Source organism: Callorhinchus milii, unplaced genomic scaffold (genome assembly GCF_018977255.1).
Source record: "Callorhinchus milii isolate IMCB2004 unplaced genomic scaffold, IMCB_Cmil_1.0 Scaffold5, whole genome shotgun sequence".
In the NCBI taxonomy this organism is placed as follows: Eukaryota; Metazoa; Chordata; class Chondrichthyes; order Chimaeriformes; family Callorhinchidae; genus Callorhinchus; species Callorhinchus milii.
Window position 1 is genome coordinate 17848447 of NW_024704746.1, and position 19564 is coordinate 17868010.

General features: G+C 37.1%; 1 protein-coding gene across 1 annotated transcript; it reads left to right on the plus strand.

The window, feature by feature from the left end:
- lrrc8c (leucine rich repeat containing 8 VRAC subunit C) lies at positions 1-9467 on the plus strand. The gene is made up of 3 exons (XM_007887174.2): positions 1-31; positions 1421-1563; positions 3754-9467. Exons 1-3 carry the CDS (start codon positions 19-21, stop codon positions 6043-6045), a joined length of 2448 nt encoding a protein of 815 aa, XP_007885365.1. The 5' UTR covers positions 1-18; the 3' UTR covers positions 6046-9467.
- Positions 9468-19564: the final 10097 nt, after the last annotated feature.

Sequence of the window (19564 nt, forward strand, 5' to 3'; positions counted from 1 at the left end):
ATTTGTCCTATTCGATAGATGTCGGTCCCACGTGCGTACCTGCCACTCTGTTTCATTATGCATGCGTCAATATCACACACTTTATAAGGAAGGAACGAACAGCATTTATTCAAGTTTGTTACCACAAAATGCAAAAGCTGAAAGGATCCTGGAACTTCTGTCATTGAATGAAAATATTATTTATTGCTGAAAGTGGTGTGAGTGACAATGTGTCATAAATTGAGCTACTGCACAAATGTGAGAGGCAATTTACAGGTTTATGTGTTGTAAACGATAGAATAAATCACAGTGTGATGTAGGATTGAACTTTTACTAAAAATGGCCCCGACTTCATTCCCTCACCTTTTCTAAGTTGGTTGATTCAGCCTTTGTGCAAGCGCCTTGGGACGTCCTCCTGACATGAAAGGCGCTATACAGATGTAATTTGTTGTTGTTGAAGGACTTTCCAATTGACCTCCATTACTTGGGCTAGAAATTAGACACTTCAGCCAGAATTCCTCTCCAGCTATACAATGATGCTGCTGTGTTTGCGTGGGCATGATGTGCATCCAGTGATGATGACAAAATCAAGCTGAGATATAATGTCCCACATGGTCCACATACCACCAGTCACTGTCAAAGTGGATGCATGTTGACCACTGGGAAAACTCTTGCTGTTGCCAGTCAGGAAATTGCATTCAAGCATGACTCACAGCTTTCAGGGCATGAGAGAGGGGAGAAAATTTAGAACAATAATGTGAGATCCCCTTTGGATGGAGTGTTTCAGATCTCCACAGTACCAATGAGTCATCTCTTAATCATAATATTGGTACATGCGAATCAAACATTTTTAACAGGGAAGCTATGGTCTCAGGTGAGTTTTCCCAGACAACTTGAAAACAGCAATCATTGTAAATGGGATAGAGCTGCTGACGACTATATGAATTTTATACCACGGTTGAAGCTGCTCAAACTTTTAATTGTTTTTCAATTGATGTCCCGTTCAGCTTCATTTGTGGATCTAAAGCTGATGCATCAAAACATGTAGATAGGTAATAATAACCTTGCAGTTGATATAGTGCCTTTATCTCGTTAAGGCATCTCAAAACGCTTTACAGAAGCTAGGCACTTGTCTACAAAATATATATAGTGCCTTTATCTCGTTGAGACATCTCAAAACGCTTTTCCAGAAGGTAGGCACTTGTCTACAAAATATATATAGTGCCTTTATCTCGTTGAGACATCTCAAAACGCTTTTCCAGAAGGTAGGCACTTGTCTACAAAATACACAATCATAATAGTTTAGACTATGTCCTGTGAACTGCTTTGAGGTCACCCCCAAAGTGAAAGGAGCTGTATCCAACGCAAGGATTCTTCATTCTCCAGGCATGCAGTTTTTTTTGTGCAGCTCTTTAATGCTTTTTAAAAATTATTTTCACAGGAACTATGATTCCAGTTACAGAGTTCAAGCAGTTTACTGACCTCCAGCCTGCATTTAGAGTCCTGAAACCATGGTGGGATGTTTTTACTGACTACATAGCCATTGCCATGTTAATGATCGGTGTGTTTGGATGTACGCTGCAGGTATGTCAGACCCTTTGGGTTTAAATTAATACTTTGGTTCCCCAATTTTAGCTGTTGTGGGTTATTTAAAAATACATGACAGTTCACACTGAATATAGTAGCTTCTGATGTATCCGTCAAGGTGTTCCCTTTCAATCTTCAGTTTTGAGTGAAGTTATTGCATGAGGCTTCCCATAATTTTTTTGGGTTGCCACGAGCTACAGAAATGTTGTTACAGTGCTTCAATCCCAATCCAGGTAGCAGTCTACATACTAGAAGGCATGGAGAGGTTTGCTTTACATTCCTAATGGCACAGCATGACTGTGTTAAAGTAATAAAAGGGCTAATGGGGTCCCAGAGCAAATTTATTGAAAGTCTTCCTCATCTTTTGAGAAATGTTTCTTTCCCTGACGTAGCAAATAATATTCTTTTTCTGTAGGCTTAGAGACTGAATCACATTTGCAGATACCTCTGCATGCTCAATCGGTAAAACCATTGCCTTGTGTAAAACTAAGCTATGCATAGCAGATCATTCTCATGTTCTATCCCCATGTATTCACTGATCTCAGCCGGGGCAATAATAGTAGTGCTATAAGTGGCCTCAGTTATTGCCCCTGAAGGAAATGGGGATTATGGTTTTGGTTCTGATTGGAATCCAGTGCTAGAAAGTCCATTTAAGTTGCCATCAAGTAAAGATAGAGTTTGGTTGACTACCAATCACGTAGCCTGCTAACATTCACTATCTGAATTTATAGATGATTCACTTAGATGAGGTGTATGAATTTAGCACAGTGAAACCATGCACCCAGACTACAGGAGGGAAACAAAACAATATAAAAGGCCTGCTTGCATTATGCTGCAAAATATCACTCACAGTCAGTTGTTTTTCTGGTGTGCTGTGCCATGAATATATTAACGATGTTTCCCAGCATAGCCAGTTACTAGTCTTAGTCAGGCTATCAGTGGAGGCCAGCTGCTTTATCAGTGGAAGTGAGGGAGAAATGGAGGATGTCAGTCGGGGTCACAATTCCCTCCCCTGCTAGCAGAGGGGAATACAAATGACATTGACAGGGGCCTTTGACATTGCAGCCCTGTCTACCAGGGAAAGATGCGAGTTACAGGGAAACCTGTGCTGCCAGGAGCAACCTATTCAAAGGAAAATCTGATGATGTTGCAGTTTTAAGTTCACCGATGCTGGGTATATCATTGAAAAACTGGTATTCTATATGCAGCTCCACGAGTCAGGTTTGATCGGGTTAACAGTGAATTGTAAGGCTGATTAATAACACTGTATGAATCACCGACAGTGTGTTTGCGTTTCCTTGGTCTGCCATCCTGTGGCTCGTCTAGGAAATTGTACAATTTGTTGCTGACCGGGAAAAGTAACCTTGGGAAGTGATCTATCATTAATTGCTTAGGAGGCCAACATTCTACTTTGTTCAAACATAGAAATTCTTACTGGTTACACTGACTTTGACACATCATCCTGCCATAGATGTATATAGCATTTTTAAAAATATTTATAACTGTCCGGTCGGTGTACCTTACTTAGTGTTGTGAAGCTACTTGCACAAAATGTTCAATCCATAATCGCCTTTTAGTTTTTCTCCCAGCTGAGAGTCTGATGGAACCTAAATCCTTGCCCGTTTCTCCCAATGTCTCTCTGTCTCTCTCTCTCTCTGCTCACTTTATGAGCATAATGAGTGAAAATGATTCAGAAAAAGAAACTCATCAGTTCATGTGCTTCTTTAATAACTAGTGCAGTTGGGAAAATATTTGGCGTACATTATGCTAATTCTTATTCAAGTACATTTTCAACAAAATATGACCCGTTTATACAGGTTCATCAATTGTAAGGTCGTGTTTAAGAACTGAATATACACATTTAATATTAAAGGTTTCTATATTCTATGTGAATTGATGTAGAATTTCCTTTCTTTGACAAATGCCAAATCACATCACTGAGTAATTTCACTTTAAAGCTAAGAACAAGAACAACAACAAAATTACATTTGTATAGCATCTTTCACGTCGGGAGAACAATCAATGTTTCGGGCCTGAGCCGGGGGTCGGGATCGGGGAGGGTAGAGGACGTTGGAGGGAAGGAGGGACAAACAGCTATGAAGTACTGCATGTACATGTCTTGTTACTGTATTAATTGCACTTTTTTAAAATAAATTACATGTGGATTTTTTTTTTTCCTCTTCGCAGGTAATGCAAGATAAGATCATTTGCCTTCCTAAAGGGCCGTCATCGCAAACCTTGCATCCGATTCCAAACCAAACTGTCATCAACATTTCTTCCAGTGAACTTGTTACCCCATCACCACTGCCACGATCACAACATTCCGCTGGTTCCTCCAGTGAAATGAAAGGACTGAAAACTAACCTCGACCTTCAACAATACAGCTTTATAAACCAAATGTGTTACGAACGTGCACTACATTGGTATGCAAAGTATTTTCCTTATCTTGTCTTGATACACACTCTGGTCTTTATGCTGTGCAGTAACTTTTGGTTCAAATTCCCTGGATCAAGCTCAAAAATTGAACATTTCATTTCGATACTGGGAAAGTGCTTTGACTCACCATGGACAACGCGAGCATTGTCTGAGGTTTCTGGAGAAAATCCTGAAGAAAAGCACAATAAATCAAGTCAGAAGAATAACATCAGTAAAGCAGCAGCAAATCTATCCAATACAGAAGGCAACCTAGTAAAAACACAATCACTGAGGTCCATTCCTGATAAAATAGTTGTGGACAAGCCCACGGTGAGTGTTCTGGATAAAAAGGAAGGAGAACAAGCAAAAGCCTTGTTTGAAAAAGTAAAGAAGTTTAGGCTACACGTTGAGGAAGGAGACCTTCTCTACTCTATGTATGTACGTCAAACTATCATCAAGGTCATTAAATTTGTTTTCATAATTGTGTACAACAGTATTCTAGTTTCAGAAGTCAATTTTACAGTGGAATGTAATGTCAACATTCAGGAAATGACGGGCTACTGTAAGTTTTCCTGCAATCATACCATGGCTCATCTGTTCTCAAACCTATCCATTTGCTACTTATGTTTTGTAAGTGTTTATGGTCTGACCTGTTTATACACACTGTACTGGTTGTTTTATCGTTCCCTCAAAGAGTACTCTTTTGAGTACGTGCGGCAAGAGACTGGAATTAATGACATCCCAGATGTCAAGAATGACTTTGCCTTCATGCTCCACCTGATAGATCAATATGATCCTCTGTATTCTAAAAGATTTGCAGTATTCCTTTCAGAAGTGAGTGAAAATAAATTGAAGCAGTTGAACTTGAACAATGAATGGACTCCAGATAAACTCCGTCAAAGATTGCAAAGCAACGCCCAAAATAGGTTGGAGCTGCAGCTTTTCATGCTGTCTGGGTTGCCAGATACTGTGTTTGAATTGTCCGAATTACAGTCTCTGAAACTTGAGATAATAAACAATGTTACAATACCAGCAACAATTGTGCAGCTGGAAAATCTCCAGGAACTGTCTTTGTATCAGTGTTCAGTAAAAATCCACACTGCAGCTTCGGCATTCTTGAAGGAAAATTTAAAGGTTTTAAGAGTTAAATTTGATGATATCCGTGAGCTGCCACTTTGGATGTACAGCCTTAAAAGTTTAGAAGAATTGCACCTTCAGGGCTCCTTGAGTCCCGATGCTTCCAAAAACATTGCACTGGAATCTTTACGGGAACTCAAAAATCTTAAGGTTCTTTTGATTAAAAGTAACTTAACTAAAATTCCACCACCAATCGTTGAAACGTCAAGTCACCTTCTGACACTTTGTATTCATAATGATGGCACTAGGTTAGTGATGCTCAATAGCTTGAAGAAAATGATCAATTTAACAGTACTGGAGCTTGTTCATTGTGACCTGGAGAGAATACCTCATGCCATATTCAGTCTGGTAAATCTTCAGGAACTTGACTTAAAAGAAAACAATCTTAAGTCGGTTGAAGAAATCATCAGTTTTCAACATTGCCGCAAACTTAATTGCCTCAAGTTGTGGCACAACAGTATAACTTACATCCCAGAGCACATAAAAAAATTGTCAAGCCTAGAACGCCTTTACTTCAATCACAATAAAATAGAAGTTCTGCCATCACATCTCTTCTTGTGCAACAAATTAAGATCCTTGGATTTATCTTACAATGATATTCGATTCATCCCACCGGAAATAGGCGTTCTTCAAAGTCTGCAGTACTTTTCCATTACTGGTAATAAAGTGGAAAGCTTGCCAGATGAACTTTACTTCTGTAAAAAGTTGAAGACGTTAAAAATGGGGAAAAACAACCTCTCTGTACTTTCCCCAAAGATTGGCAACTTGGCTCTTCTCATAATGCTGGAACTTAAAGGGAACCACTTTGAAACCCTGCCACGTGAGCTGGGTGAATGTAGGGCACTGAAGCGTAGTGCATTGATTGTTGATGATGCTTTGTTTGAACTATTGCCTTCTGATGTCCGAGAACAAATGAAAATGGAATGAAATCTTTTCAGGTCAACCAAAACTTCACTGCTTTGAGATTCAGTTACCCCAAACGGGTAGTTATCAGCTTGATGTGGTTGAGAATTTTTTGTTTTGTGTAAAATTTCAAGAGTTACTGCCAACAATTTTGCATCAATCTTGTATTTTGTAAATTTGTAGCCGTTCAGATAAAATGACAGATGAAAATATTGACCTTTCAGGTTTTGGTGTACCAACTTTCTCGTTGTCACAGATATAAAACTGCTGACAGTATACTAAATTATTTGACGAGTGCACCTTCTAGGAGTGGCCTTTAGCACATGCTTATCCGTGCCATTGTTTTTATATCCATACCTGTGTAAAATCACCAGGACAGGTCATTAATTTATGTGTACTAAAAATCTTATTGTAGCTAAAATTGAAGAAAGCTAGTGACATTTTCACTCAGACTTTTTAAATGTAAAAAAATATCATGTCCATATTAAAATTAGTATAGACACAGCGTAGGCTGGTTATTTCTAAATTAGATTTTTTTAAAAAACTGAAAAGATGTGCCTTTTGCAGCTACACAAATTGCCACTAAGCCAAGGGCACTAGTTACTAATTTAAATGCTGGTTGCATATTATTTATTCAACGCAAATTGCTGGCAGGGAAAATAGCTTTTGCACTAAAGCATAGACACAAAAGATTGTGTAATCCAGAATATGACAGTGCTAGCTAAAGGGACAATCGGAATTATTATCCTTCTGTGTGATTGTTTTGTTTATAATTTACTTGAATATAGAAGCTTAAATGAAGTTAAGGCTAAAACTATAAACAGAAATGGTAATATGCTGGCCTATATAGTCAGTGTGGACTATATACATTTGTTAGCATAGTAGATGTGTGTCACTGAGTTATGACATTTGTTAATCCTGTGTTTTTGTATTGTAGAACTGAATTACTTCCTACTGAACAGTTACTAGCTGCTGAGCAGTTCTTTTCAGACTCTCACCATTTACGCAATAGGTTTGCAGAGCATGATAGAAGTAGCATGAGGTAGATGGAAGAAGATTGTAGAAAAGAAATTGGTTGAAGATATATGGCATCACATCACTGCTATTTTAGTGAAAGCTAAATAACCACTTTTTTTTTCTCTCCAGCAGAATACTAAATGGATTCACTATATATGCCTTATATAGTTTATTATTATCTAACATTTTTCAGGGGCATCAGGGGGAAAACTTAAAGAGACAAGAACTTAGATTTCATAAATAATTGTGCCAAACAAGAAAGTTTGCTTGTGGATGCAATTAGTATAGAATGGAAAATTAGACTGATATCCAGATATTTGTGGATCAGGGGGAAAAAATCCAGCATTCTCTTCTTGAAAGTTTAATCTGTAATGCTTCATCTCCTTTATAAAACCAAACACATTAACACTGTTGCATCTTATGTACAGATTGTTTCATTGATATAAAAAAATTCCCTCCACCAGACTGAAGGAGAGCTTTGTTATGCCTCAAAGCTCAGTGACATCGAAAGAGGTTTAAGTCTGCTTTTTTGCACTTTATTATTCAGAAAGGTCTTTTATTGCCTTTGTTTTGAATGAAATGAGAGTGCACAATACTTTTAAACATTGTTTTTTATAACCGGGATCATGTCAGTTTAAAACTATCAACCCTACGTAGCATTTGGTTCGAAATCTTATCAAATCAAATTTGAAACGTTCAATAATTCAACTAAGAAACATTGGAAATTTGAATGATTGGGATGGGGAGGGGGTGGGGAAATGCTGTTTTCAAGGCCCATATAAATGAAAAATAGTAACATTTTTGAAAAGAAATGTACTCGTAGTTGTATCAGGATAACCATTTGATACTGACTACAAATGCATTCACTGACAAAATCAATAATGTGTTCAAAAACATAGCAGAGGAAAATGGCTGAATATTAGGCTATGTATATGAATCAATTTAGGTTGCAACAAAATTAATTCCTTAATGTATTTTCTGGAAAAAAAACATATTTTATCATATTTCTCACAATGGGTTACATGAATCTTCACTAATAAGTCAACCTAGGTTCACTTTGGGCAAGAAGCACTGATATCTACTTCCTGAAACCTCAATTCTCTATTTTTAGTAGGAATGTTGGCAGAAGATCAATTATAGTGTTCTCCGAATTCCTGCTATGATCTGAAATAGATGTAATGGTGATTTAATTAGAAGAGGGCCTTCTTGTGTTTAAAATATCAGTCAATTCTGCAGTTACTTATTATACAAAACTAAACAGTAATTATTTGTAATCTCTAGTGTAATTAATTGGGTCGGATGTGTTTGTGCACTTATTTTGCCTCAATCAAAATTTTCCTTTGAGGAAAAATACTATTTCTGTAGTCCAAAGTATCTAACTATGTACCTGTTAAGTGAAATATATGTACTATCTACTACTGATTTCAAAGTGAAATTGCCTTTTTATTTTTCTAGAGAATTTTTCTCACTGTAAATATTAGTTACTAAATTCTTGATGTTTGTGATTACAAAGCTGAATGAACTATCCTTTGTATCAGTAAATTATATCAAAATGAGTACTGTTCCAAATAAGGCCAAGATTTAGTAGCCCATTTATTAATTGTTTTAAATAACTGTTACTGTAAGTTTCATCCATATTCAAATAATAGTGTTATATGATGCCTAATAAATATGTAATAAGATTATATTTACTTGCACAGTATAGTTTATCGCCAATGTATTATGACCTCTTTTCAGACCATGTTTTTTGCAATTGGGACATTTGTGTAAAGTGTTTAACCATTATAAAATTGATCACATCTGTGAGAACATTGTGACAGATTGAACCCTTTTCAGTCTATTTAATAGGAAACAGCTATTTCTCAAAATGATGCCATAACAGATATTTTCTATTTTGAATAATAAGCATTAGAATTACTGCAGCTGAAGAACTGTAGCTAAAGGAAAACGCACATTAATTTCCTTAGCTTACCTTTCTGTCTGTAGATGACAAACAAGAATGGGGTTTTAAAAAACATATATTACAGTTATAGTTAGGTAGGAAACTTTCATTTGCATTTAGTTAGAAAATGTAAACACAGTAATATCCCTCAATCTATTTTAGTGCTTTACATGCCTCTTAATGGGATGTAAACCTTAATATGAAGCCTGGTGAGAAGGATTGCACTACATTTGTGAACCTAGACAGATTCATCAGGAAAGAGATGGTGCCAGAATGTCTTTTCTCTGGTAACTATTCGATGAAATCTTAATCCTGTTTTAATTTGTTAAAAAAANGTTTCACATAGAAAATAAATGAACTGAAGTAAAAGAAATACAATTTGTTTAAATATTACTATCTACAGACCATCTTTATTTATGTCGTTATTGATACCAGTAATGCCATTATTGATTATTAAATGCATGAAAAATAAAAATTCCTAAAATAATGTAAAAGATGTGTTAATGCTGTAATTTCAATATTCCATTGCAAGCACACAATAAAAATGCACTTTTTTAATTCTGTAAACTTGTGCTATTTTTTATTTGTGTTTTACATTGCACAGCAATACATTATGTGGAACAATTAATAGTCAGGGATGAATTGCAGAGGGTAGGTATGTTAATTCCATTTTGTTCAAACCTCTCACATACAAGACCAAAAACTCTCTTCTCCACCCACCATGAATGAGTGGAAAAAATGCACAAGAAAAAGTGATACTACATCCAGGTGAAGGAATGGAACATTTCAATAATAGTTGACAAATTATTAAAACATTAAATAGGATAGGCAGCATTTCAAATTCAATAGAAGTTGCCCCAGCATGTAATGATGATATTGCTTAGCAAGTTGGAGCAGTTACTGTCCTGTCCAGGCTCTCTGAAAGTATGAAAGATTAGGCTGCTTAAAAGGAGCGTTAATCCCAAAGGGATTTAACAAACTCAGCTCAGCAGTGTCTGACATGTAACCCACTCTTCACAACAAAGAAAAGGTACAAAACGCTGTAAGTCATCTGCTTGAAAAGCAAACACACCCTTGATTATAATTCCATCATTTACCGCAGTCAGTGCATTAGTTAGCATGTTCTGGGTGTGCTTACATTGCTCTGCGTTCTGTTTGTTTGCCAGTGTAGCTTCTCAGAAATGAGCTTCTGTGAATCCAATTTACTGTTCTTGAAAAAATTGCATTGGTTGTGTGAAGACAATGGTGAGTGGCAACACCTTCAACTGGAAAATGATTGTGCACAATGACTGTATGTCTCGGTGAAAATTGGACAAAGTACAAATATGTGAAGTATCAAATTGATGCTGTGCCAATGGTAAAATATATATTGCAAAGTCATTCATCCTCACACCATGTGTCAGAACTGTAAGTACCTTTTCATACTATTAAAACATCTATTACATAGAATATCACATTACAGAAACTGGCTATTCAGCTCAACTAGTCCAGGCCAGGCCGTGTTTATACTGCACCTGAGACTCCACTTAATTTTTATTCCCATTATTCTTAGTTTTGAATAACAATCTATGTAACAACCGCCATCTATCTGTTCATTGTCATAGTTTCAATGAGCCACATCCTGTTACAAAGCAGCAAATGTGCAGCCTCCAGCGGTTTGAACACTGTAATACAGCTCAGATATCACAAGACAGATTGAGATGAAGAATGACCTTCAGCTCATTTGATCTCATTTGTCTATTGTACACACCTTACCATCTTTCCCATCACAGCACAAAGCTGATTTTAACCAGTGTCCTGGCCTCAACCATTCTTCCTCGTAATCTTTTCCAGTTATTAATTAGCCTATTAATTAGACTTAATAAGACTTACATCAACTGAAAACTCAACTTTGGGTTCAACAATATGTTACTTCAGTTCTCAATTGATTTACAACAAAGAGCAATTTGTGTCAGTTGGAAGTCCATCTTGAGAAAGATAAAATGTAGTAGTTCACTCTAATCCTCAGATATGAAGGTCTTATCAGCTGATCGTAAACCGTATTGATAAATTGTGGTAGGTCCATAGCCCAGTTTCAAAAAGAGAGAAAGTAACTTTTTTTTAATCTAGATCCTCTAGATCCTTTTCTCTTTAAAAAAAGGTGTTACACATTAAAAACAAGGTTCAGCTCCTTCTTTTGCTTTTTTTAATGAAACATACAAAAATGCATTTTCCAAGGTACATGTGTAGACTATTCATAAAGTGTTCTTTTCAGTAATGTGGGCATATTCATAATACTTTTATATCACCATATATGTCACAAACTTGAATTGTGAGTCTTAGATTTGTTTCTACTATGAGGTAAAAGGCCTAGGGAATACATCTATTTAAGTATTTCATTGCTCATCTCTTCGGTAGGGTAAGATGAAATGATCTGGTCTTAGCTGGAAGGCCATAAAAGAGTAGTTTTCTTGAAGACTGCACTGCTGAAAGTGTGCGTGTGTGGGGGGGGGAAGAGTCTTATTCGAGGCATTAAAGTTATGGAGAGAGCCTGCTTTGAGGATTTCACTGCTTTTAGCATTTTCTCCACTTTCAAGAAATCTCTAAGATGGCTATGGTATGATTGGTTTTCTATTATTATTATTTTCTGATGAAAGCCAGGAATTCAGGATCCAGGCTCTAAATTCAGTTTATTTCTTATTTGTGAAAATCAACAAATTTCTAACGCAAAACTTTCAAATTGTCTATTTAATCTAAATAGCTCTCAGGCTAAGGATGTTCCTTCCAATGATTTCCTGGGATGGTTTGTTTTGGTGCAAACATGTTGAAACAAATTAACTACAAATTATCTAATCTATCTTTGCCAACCTGGCTCAGTTGCTAGCATCAACAACAAAATTACATTTGTATAGCGCCTTTCACATCGGGAGGATGTCCCAAGGTGCTGGACAGACAGGGTTATGGACCCAAGCTGAGGTTTGGGCTGGGGGAGGGCAGGAGGGAAGCACATAGATCAAAAGCACGGTCAAAGAGGAGGGTCTTGAGGTGGGTCTTGAAGGAGGCGAGGGAGGGGGCAAGGTGGAGGGACTGCGGGATGGAGTTCCAGAGGGTGGTGCAGAGTGGCGGAAAGGCCTACCTGCCGATAGTGGGGCGAGCGAGGCGGGGAACATGAAGCAGGCCGGAGCCCGCTGAGCGGAGGGAGCGAACAGGGTGGTAGGGGGTTAGGAGGTTGGAGAGGTAGGGGAGAGCAAGACTGTGGAGGGCTTTGAAGGTGAGGGACAAGATCTTGAACTGTATCCTGTGTGTGCACTCTTGACTCTGAGTCAGAAGGCTGTGAGTTCAAGTCCCTGATCAGTGCTTTGAGCTCATTGTTTAGGCTGGCATTTCAGGATAGTGTTTGGGCAGTACTGCATTGGCAGAGGTGCCGCCCTTCAGATGGGAAATTAAACCCAAGACCCTGTTCGCCTGTTCGATTGGATGTTAAAAATCCCATGCACTATTTGAAAAGAGAAGGGAGTTACTTATGGTGTCCTGGCCAATAAACCTCCAGATAAAATTGATCATTCACTTCACAGCTGTTTGTGGCACACTGCTGTGTGCAATTTGGTTGCTACATTTGCCTACAAAATTTATTTTCACTCCCTCTTCAATAAAATCTTGTAAATGCTTAAAGTTGCTATATCAAATGCGAGGATTATTGCATCATTTAAGAATAATATCAATACTTTCTGCATTTTATAAATTGTACATGAGAGTTATGTAAGACTTTTGTTTATGAATACTCGTATTATCTGGATCTATCTTTTGCCTTTATTTGGACATGGAGAGAAGACCTTTGAGGTAGCTTTGACACTTTAACTTCTAAGTGTTCCCAGAAGTTATGGAATTAGCACTTAAGTCATGAATTTCAAACTGCTTGTAATTCTTTTGGCAGCTATTTAAAGAAAAACAGAGTTCTTCTGGTGAGCGCTTATATGGGAGAAAGAAATTTTGAGCAGGGTGATAAAAGCTGAATGTGTTATACCACTTAAGAGAACTTTGTTCAACGATGGATTCTTAAAGCAGGAACCATTCTTATTAAGACTGGAAACTGACTGATACCAACATTCTCATTATGTTTGTATTGTCTCTTGGCACTCTCTTAGTATATGCTGATTATTTCTTTTACATTGCACTTTGATTGTTAATAAACTGCTGGTCTGTAAGGCAGCTACCATTTGGAAGAGAATTTACTCGTGTAATGAGGTGCTCCATAAAACCTATAGACAATTTCTTGCAAGTAGGGTCATTATTAGCCTCAGATATGCTGTTCCAAAAGGCCAAGGTATAAGAAAGGTACAGATTCCATATTTTACAGTGCAAAGATTCTCTTAAGGAAGATTAACCAGAATCCTACCACAGAGTAAACGATCCCTCACAGTAGGTATGATGTTCTAAAAAGAGAAACGTTTTAAAAGACTTAGTTGTATCAATTCAGATCTCACTCAACTAATTTGCTTAACACGCATTATGTAAAGTTGTTGCACTCAGCTCCAGCAGGAGATGATTTGCATCAGTTAAATGTTATCACCTACTATGCTTGTTTTAGACTGAATTCAACTGTAATAGAAAGTAGGATCGATGGGGTTTTGTTTTCTTTTTATAATTTATTTTGGGATTTGAAACGTCCCTTTTAACTTTTGGATTACTTTTATTGCTACCTGATGCAAAATCCTATTGTCCTGAATTGTTTTTTTTCTCTTTCTTCGGCTACTTTTGTACTAAATATGTAAACAGAATGGCAAAGTAACTTTAATTTATCATTACGAATTTTTCTCTGTGCACTGTCAGTGTCTTTCCACTGTTATTAGTTATTAGAATAGTTGATATTCTAATTACCTTTATTCCAATGAGAGATTGCACTTTATAAATCCCTTTTAATGACACATGTTTGTTTGTTGTGGGGGTTTTGCTGATTTCAAAATTCCAGACTCCGCAGGAATAAGTGTTCATTGGGTTGAATTATAACTGCAAGTTGAGGAAGGTATTTTAATTTGTTGTGTTTAAGCCAGTGGCACAGTTGGGGTAAAGCAAACTTCATCTTGCAGGCTGCAACCAGATTTAAAGACCATATTGTCGTTAGGAATTTCATGCTGGTTTGCAAGTAACTCCTGTAAATTGATTTTGCTTACTATTACATCAAAGGGTCAATGGTTGTTGCATTGCAAACTAGATTGGATCAAGTTTAACACGTGTGAAATATTCACTGGTCTGCCCTGTTTCCATGATTCGCCAGATTTGCTGACATTGTTATCAAATGTCACCAATTCTTCAGATGTTGCATATTTTAAGTTCACAGTATTCCAGTGTATAGATTGTGCTGCGTTAGCATTTATTGAAGTGCACCAATTGGACAGCAGTGCTGTGTTCTTTATTGTTTTATAGATGTCAGAAGTCCTGAGTTAAAAATGAATGTCAAGTTAACAATAAATACTTGGAAGTCCGAGCTACATAGAGAAGTGACATATGGGCTAATAAGCTAAGTAATTAGTGTGTCCAGCAGCATCTAGAAAGTTTGTGATTTCAAAAATAACCACTATGCATGGATGTTTTCATATGGTGATATGACATGTAGGAAGCATTCGACCTGGGAGAGAGAGATACAGTGACTGGCTATGACGACCTTTATTCGAACATTACCCTTGTGGAGGAGGAAAGTCCATGGTCTGTGTGTCACAGAGACATAAACCCTATGCAAAGCCATTAAGTGAAACATTGTGATAAGAAGAAAAAAAAAGCTGAGAGATTGCAGTGCGTCTTTTAAAGGGACTTTCAATGTAAAGTCTGCACTAGTTTAAAAACGATTGAGTTGTTTGCGTGGATAAATTGCCAGTAAAGAATTATCACTTTGATGCTGTAACATATTGTGCTGATTAGCATTGTTATATGTTTTACTGTAAATACATTTAAGTAAGTTTGTTTAACCTCCTGGTCTATGTAGTACTGTTTGCTTTTTCAGAGAGAGTTTGGTAGTGTGGAAAATAATTGAATTAAGATAATTGTTAGTGCCTCACCCTGAACACACTCAGTAAAGCCCATAGTGAAGGGAAAACAATGGCAATGTAGAAGGATACATCTTGTGAGAACCTGTTGCTTCTCCATTATGAGGTTACCTGAAAAATGTAATACTGCAACAAGTCAGAAACCTTAGTATCTGATTAACCCTCCAACCAGATACCAACTGTACAATCGACTCAAGAAACCACAAGTAAGCACGTGGTTCTATAACTAGCAAATCCTTAACAAGTCTTTGTTCTTTGTATAATTGTACAAAGTTCAGTGGAACCGATGATTATGTATGGTGTTCTTGAAGCAGATGAAAACATCAAGCAAATGATAACAAAAAGTGCTCTGTTCTGACGTCAAATTGATAGCTATCGGTCAATCATTTTTTACCGAGTGGGTGTTCTGCGCCATCAGGCATGAGCTCAGCAATAGTTCATGGCTGAGATTTTCAGCATTTTTAGAGAATATAATGGAGCCATTGCAATCAGCATTGCATTGAAGCTGTAACGGTAGAAACCAGAAATGGGCTGGTTGCTTATGAATAAATAGGAATGTATATATTAGCTTTTAGGGATCAACAGTGCTTGGATACACTAGATTTAGCAAGACAGCAGATAAGAGGTAGGAAGTTGCCAAACGATGATAACAAATGAATCCTCTTTCTCTGAGAATTCCTGTCTCTCAGGAGCAAAGTTAAAATCTTTGGTAGCAATTTAGCTTGTAAAGCTCTTGTTAAAGTCCATTAAAGAGGGACCATTCCTGGCAATTCTGAAGCCTGAACTTCAGAATTGTTCAGCCTTAAGACTAGGGTTTAAGTCTTAAAATTTACAATTGTATCCATTTTGGAAAATTCAGATTCAATCTGAATTTGGCAGTGAGCTTTCCTCGTTTTCTTAAACATTCCCAGATTCACAGCAAAGTTAGGAATTTTCCATATGTTTAATTTGATTTATACTTTGTACATGGGAAAAAATGGACAAAGTTATCAACGGTCAAGTTAATTCCAAGGTAGTCTGGAAGCATTCCTTAAACCTAAGTTACTATGAAAATGAACTATTGAACTATAGAAAACATTGCGGTTAATAACTGAATTTAGGTTGAGCATTAAGTAGTTAAGTTTAGAATTTTAATCAACGCAACTGTACCTGTTCTTAACGAAGTTCAACGTTGACTACACTCTGACCTTGGTGCTTTTCCAAAATCTTTGCCATCTCATACGTGGGGAATAAATGGTTTATTAGATCAACTGATTGTTTGATGAAAGATTAAAGGACGATTGTATTTCATACCATTTGTAATTATTTGATCCCTTCACAAGCTAATATTTCTTTCAATGTAACAACTTGGAACATTATAGCCATTTCGTTTATTGGGTAAGAAAAAAACAAAGTAACATTTCCCTGAAAAAGATACCAGCAAATGACAGAAATTTACAAACACTCTTATTGTTATTCAATAGGTTAAAAAAAAGTGTTATTGTTATTTATTAAAGTTTAACAATAAGATGTCTTGACATAGTTTATAATATAATAATAAATAATATAATCCTTGCATTTGATATAACGCTTTTCATGTCTTCTCGACGTCTCAAAGCGCTTCGCAGAATAGACTGTAAAGTGAATTGACCGTATATTTGTGGGCGAAACGCGGCAGCAAATTGCGCACAGCAGTGTCCCACAACAGTCATGGATTAAAAATGACCAATTTATTATTGTTTTTTGTTTTGGAGGGATTATTATTAGGCATGTGGAGTAAGGAAATTTGCCCAAGCTTTCACCCTGCCTGGAATTGAACCCAGGTTTCTCGTTTGCAAGGCGAGTGCTCTAACCACTGAGCTACAGGACTCCACAAAGTTTATTTGTTATTCTGCTGTTAGTAAAAGGGTAAACATGTGTAGACTAAGCTATTCTCCAATTTAGGAAGCCCAACAACCTCTTGAGGCTACAGAGTGTTTGAACAACAATACAGGATAATTCACTGCTGATTTAACACACTTTGAGCATTCTGATTATCTTATAGGAGTCCTGTAGCTCAGGGGTTAGAGTACTCGCCTCGCAAGTGAGAAACCTGGGTTTGATTCCCGGCAGGGCGAAACCTTGGGCAAGTTTTCTTACTTCACATGCCTGATAATAATCCTTCAAAATAAACAATAATAAAATTGGTCACTTCATCTATGTCTGTTTGCGGGACACTGCTGTGCGCAATTGGCTGCCGCGTTTTGCCCACAAAAATACAGTCTATTCTGTGAAGCGCTTTGAGACATCTAGAAGACTTGAAAAAACGCTATATCAAATGCAAGGAATATTATCATTATCTGACTGCATAACATTCTGATTTCAACACTTGATCTCTGTATACCCAACAAATGGAAAGTTAAAATGTGGTTATGGAAAAATCTGTAAGAAGAGTTAGTTAGCTATTATTCAGCCTGGGTCATATATAAATTCTTATTCTGCCATTATCAGCCTCACTCTTGTTGGCAGGTTTCAATGACAAGGTTATTGCTGGGATGAGAAGAATGAAGAGACAGGCACTCTGAGGAGAGGTAATTGAGGTGATGGAGAAACTCAAATGGTTAACAACAACAAGCAAAAAATTACATTTGTACAGCGCCTTTCACGTCGGGAGGGTGTGTAATGTAGTAATTCTGAATGGAAAGATTAAGGGAAAGATCAGAGGAGGAGTGGGAAAGCTTGAGACTGGAGAAGGGTATCACTAACACAAGAGCAAGTGTCATTGTCAAAAGAAGAAGCCACAGATTCAAAGGTGACAGATGAAAACTTCAGCTCATGTTAAGCATTGATTTTGTTGAAGTGAGAGTAGGCCTGCACTAGCTAACATTCAAATCAACCATCTGATGTATGTGTTTGGCAGGAAAGGAACAGAAATTCAAGTCACACATGATACATTTCTTCAAATCTATTAATGTAAGAGACAGTTTAAAACTTGCATCAGCAAATCAAAATATTATATTTGTTCTGATCATTCCTTTTCCTCCTTTAGACAATAAATTGAGGCAAGTATCACTGAGTAGTGGTAGTCTTGAAATAACAGCAAACGAACTGAATACAGTACAGTTGTTTTAAATGATAATGCACTATATATAAGTAGTGGAACTATTAGTGATGTAGGCTGCAGTAAACATTCCCATTTCCTAGTGAAGCATGACATGTCACATGGGACTTATTCATGACCAGTCAACAGGAGGTGTGCTGTTGCAGCAGACAAAACTGTTCCTAACATACCACTGCTCCATTTCCCTGTTCTTTCAGTCTGGCTAAAACCTGGCAACCTAATGAAAGCAGCTTAGTTCAAATATTAGAACTGTCTGGATTTTTACTCTCAACCCTATGCAACTGGAAGCTTATGTTTGTGACTAAGGTACATTCTGTATTTTGATTTATCCTACAGATAATGTACACACCTTTGGACAGGATTGGAGTCTGAAATTGTGACCTTTTTATTCTCTTCCAGAATCTAAAATCTTCTGCTCCATCTGTTTCATTGAGATTTGCTTGCAACCTCCATTTTTTCCCTCTAAAATGATTGACAGTACGTCAGATCGGATCATCGAGACGCCTCAAAGTGTTTCATAGGATATACTGTAAAGTGGATTGACTATGTATTTTGTGAGTGAAATGTGGCAGCCAGTAGTGCACAGCATTACTCAATTGAATCAGAAACTAGTTGCTGAAAAGTATACTTAATCATTTGAAACCGCATTATTGCCCAATTTCTTTTTAAAGCATTGCATCACACTGACCAATTCTAAAGTATTGCCTTGCAGATGAATTTGAAATAAACCAAACTCAAAAGAGTTCCACAGATTAGATTATTCAGCAGTTCAGGAATAAGAAAATTAAGTAACAAATAGACATGTAACAAGGAAACAGAAACGCATACTTGCGAATAAAATCTGCGCTATGAGGTTTTTTTCTGTTTTAAAGAGAGACAAATTCATTTCCTAACCAGCTTAGGGCAAAATATTTAGTTTGGGAGGCTTAATGAACTGAAAGGTTAGTTCATCAGCTTGCAAGCCACCTCTGAAGTTACATGGTTTCAGCAATAATCTTTCACAGTTAATCTATATCCTTATTTCATTTAATTGGATGTGATTTCTGCTCCCACCTCATTGATGACTATGGTTCAATTATACAGCACGACACGGTTTGTGCTAATTCAATGTATTCTTCATGTCAGAATGATGCAAAACTCAGCAGCATAACAGCAAACTGAAAACAGAGGAGAATCCACTCACACTCTGACCCCTTCCTCTCTCTCTTTCTGCAATTGACTCTCTTGTACCCTCTGCTGCTGTGATTATATTCTTTCGCTTGCTTTTTACCCTCTCCACCCCACCAATTCTCGATGGAGTGGATCCTTGAAAGGCGCTATACAAGTGTAATTTGTTGTTGTTGTTGTTGTTCGGGCCAAGCCTTCAGCCGCTGTGCCTCCGCTCTCTGGAACTCTCGCCCCCAAAAACCCCTTCGCCTCAGTTTCTCTCGGATTCATTCCGAGATGGCATTATGATAATAATAATAATAATAATAATTCAATATT

Bases quoted from the DNA above. Each gene is read 5' to 3' on its own strand.
- lrrc8c (XM_007887174.2), top strand. The intron at 1,564-3,753 runs GTATGTCAGACC...TCCTCTTCGCAG, and splicing joins TGTTTGGATGTACGCTGCAG to GTAATGCAAGATAAGATCAT.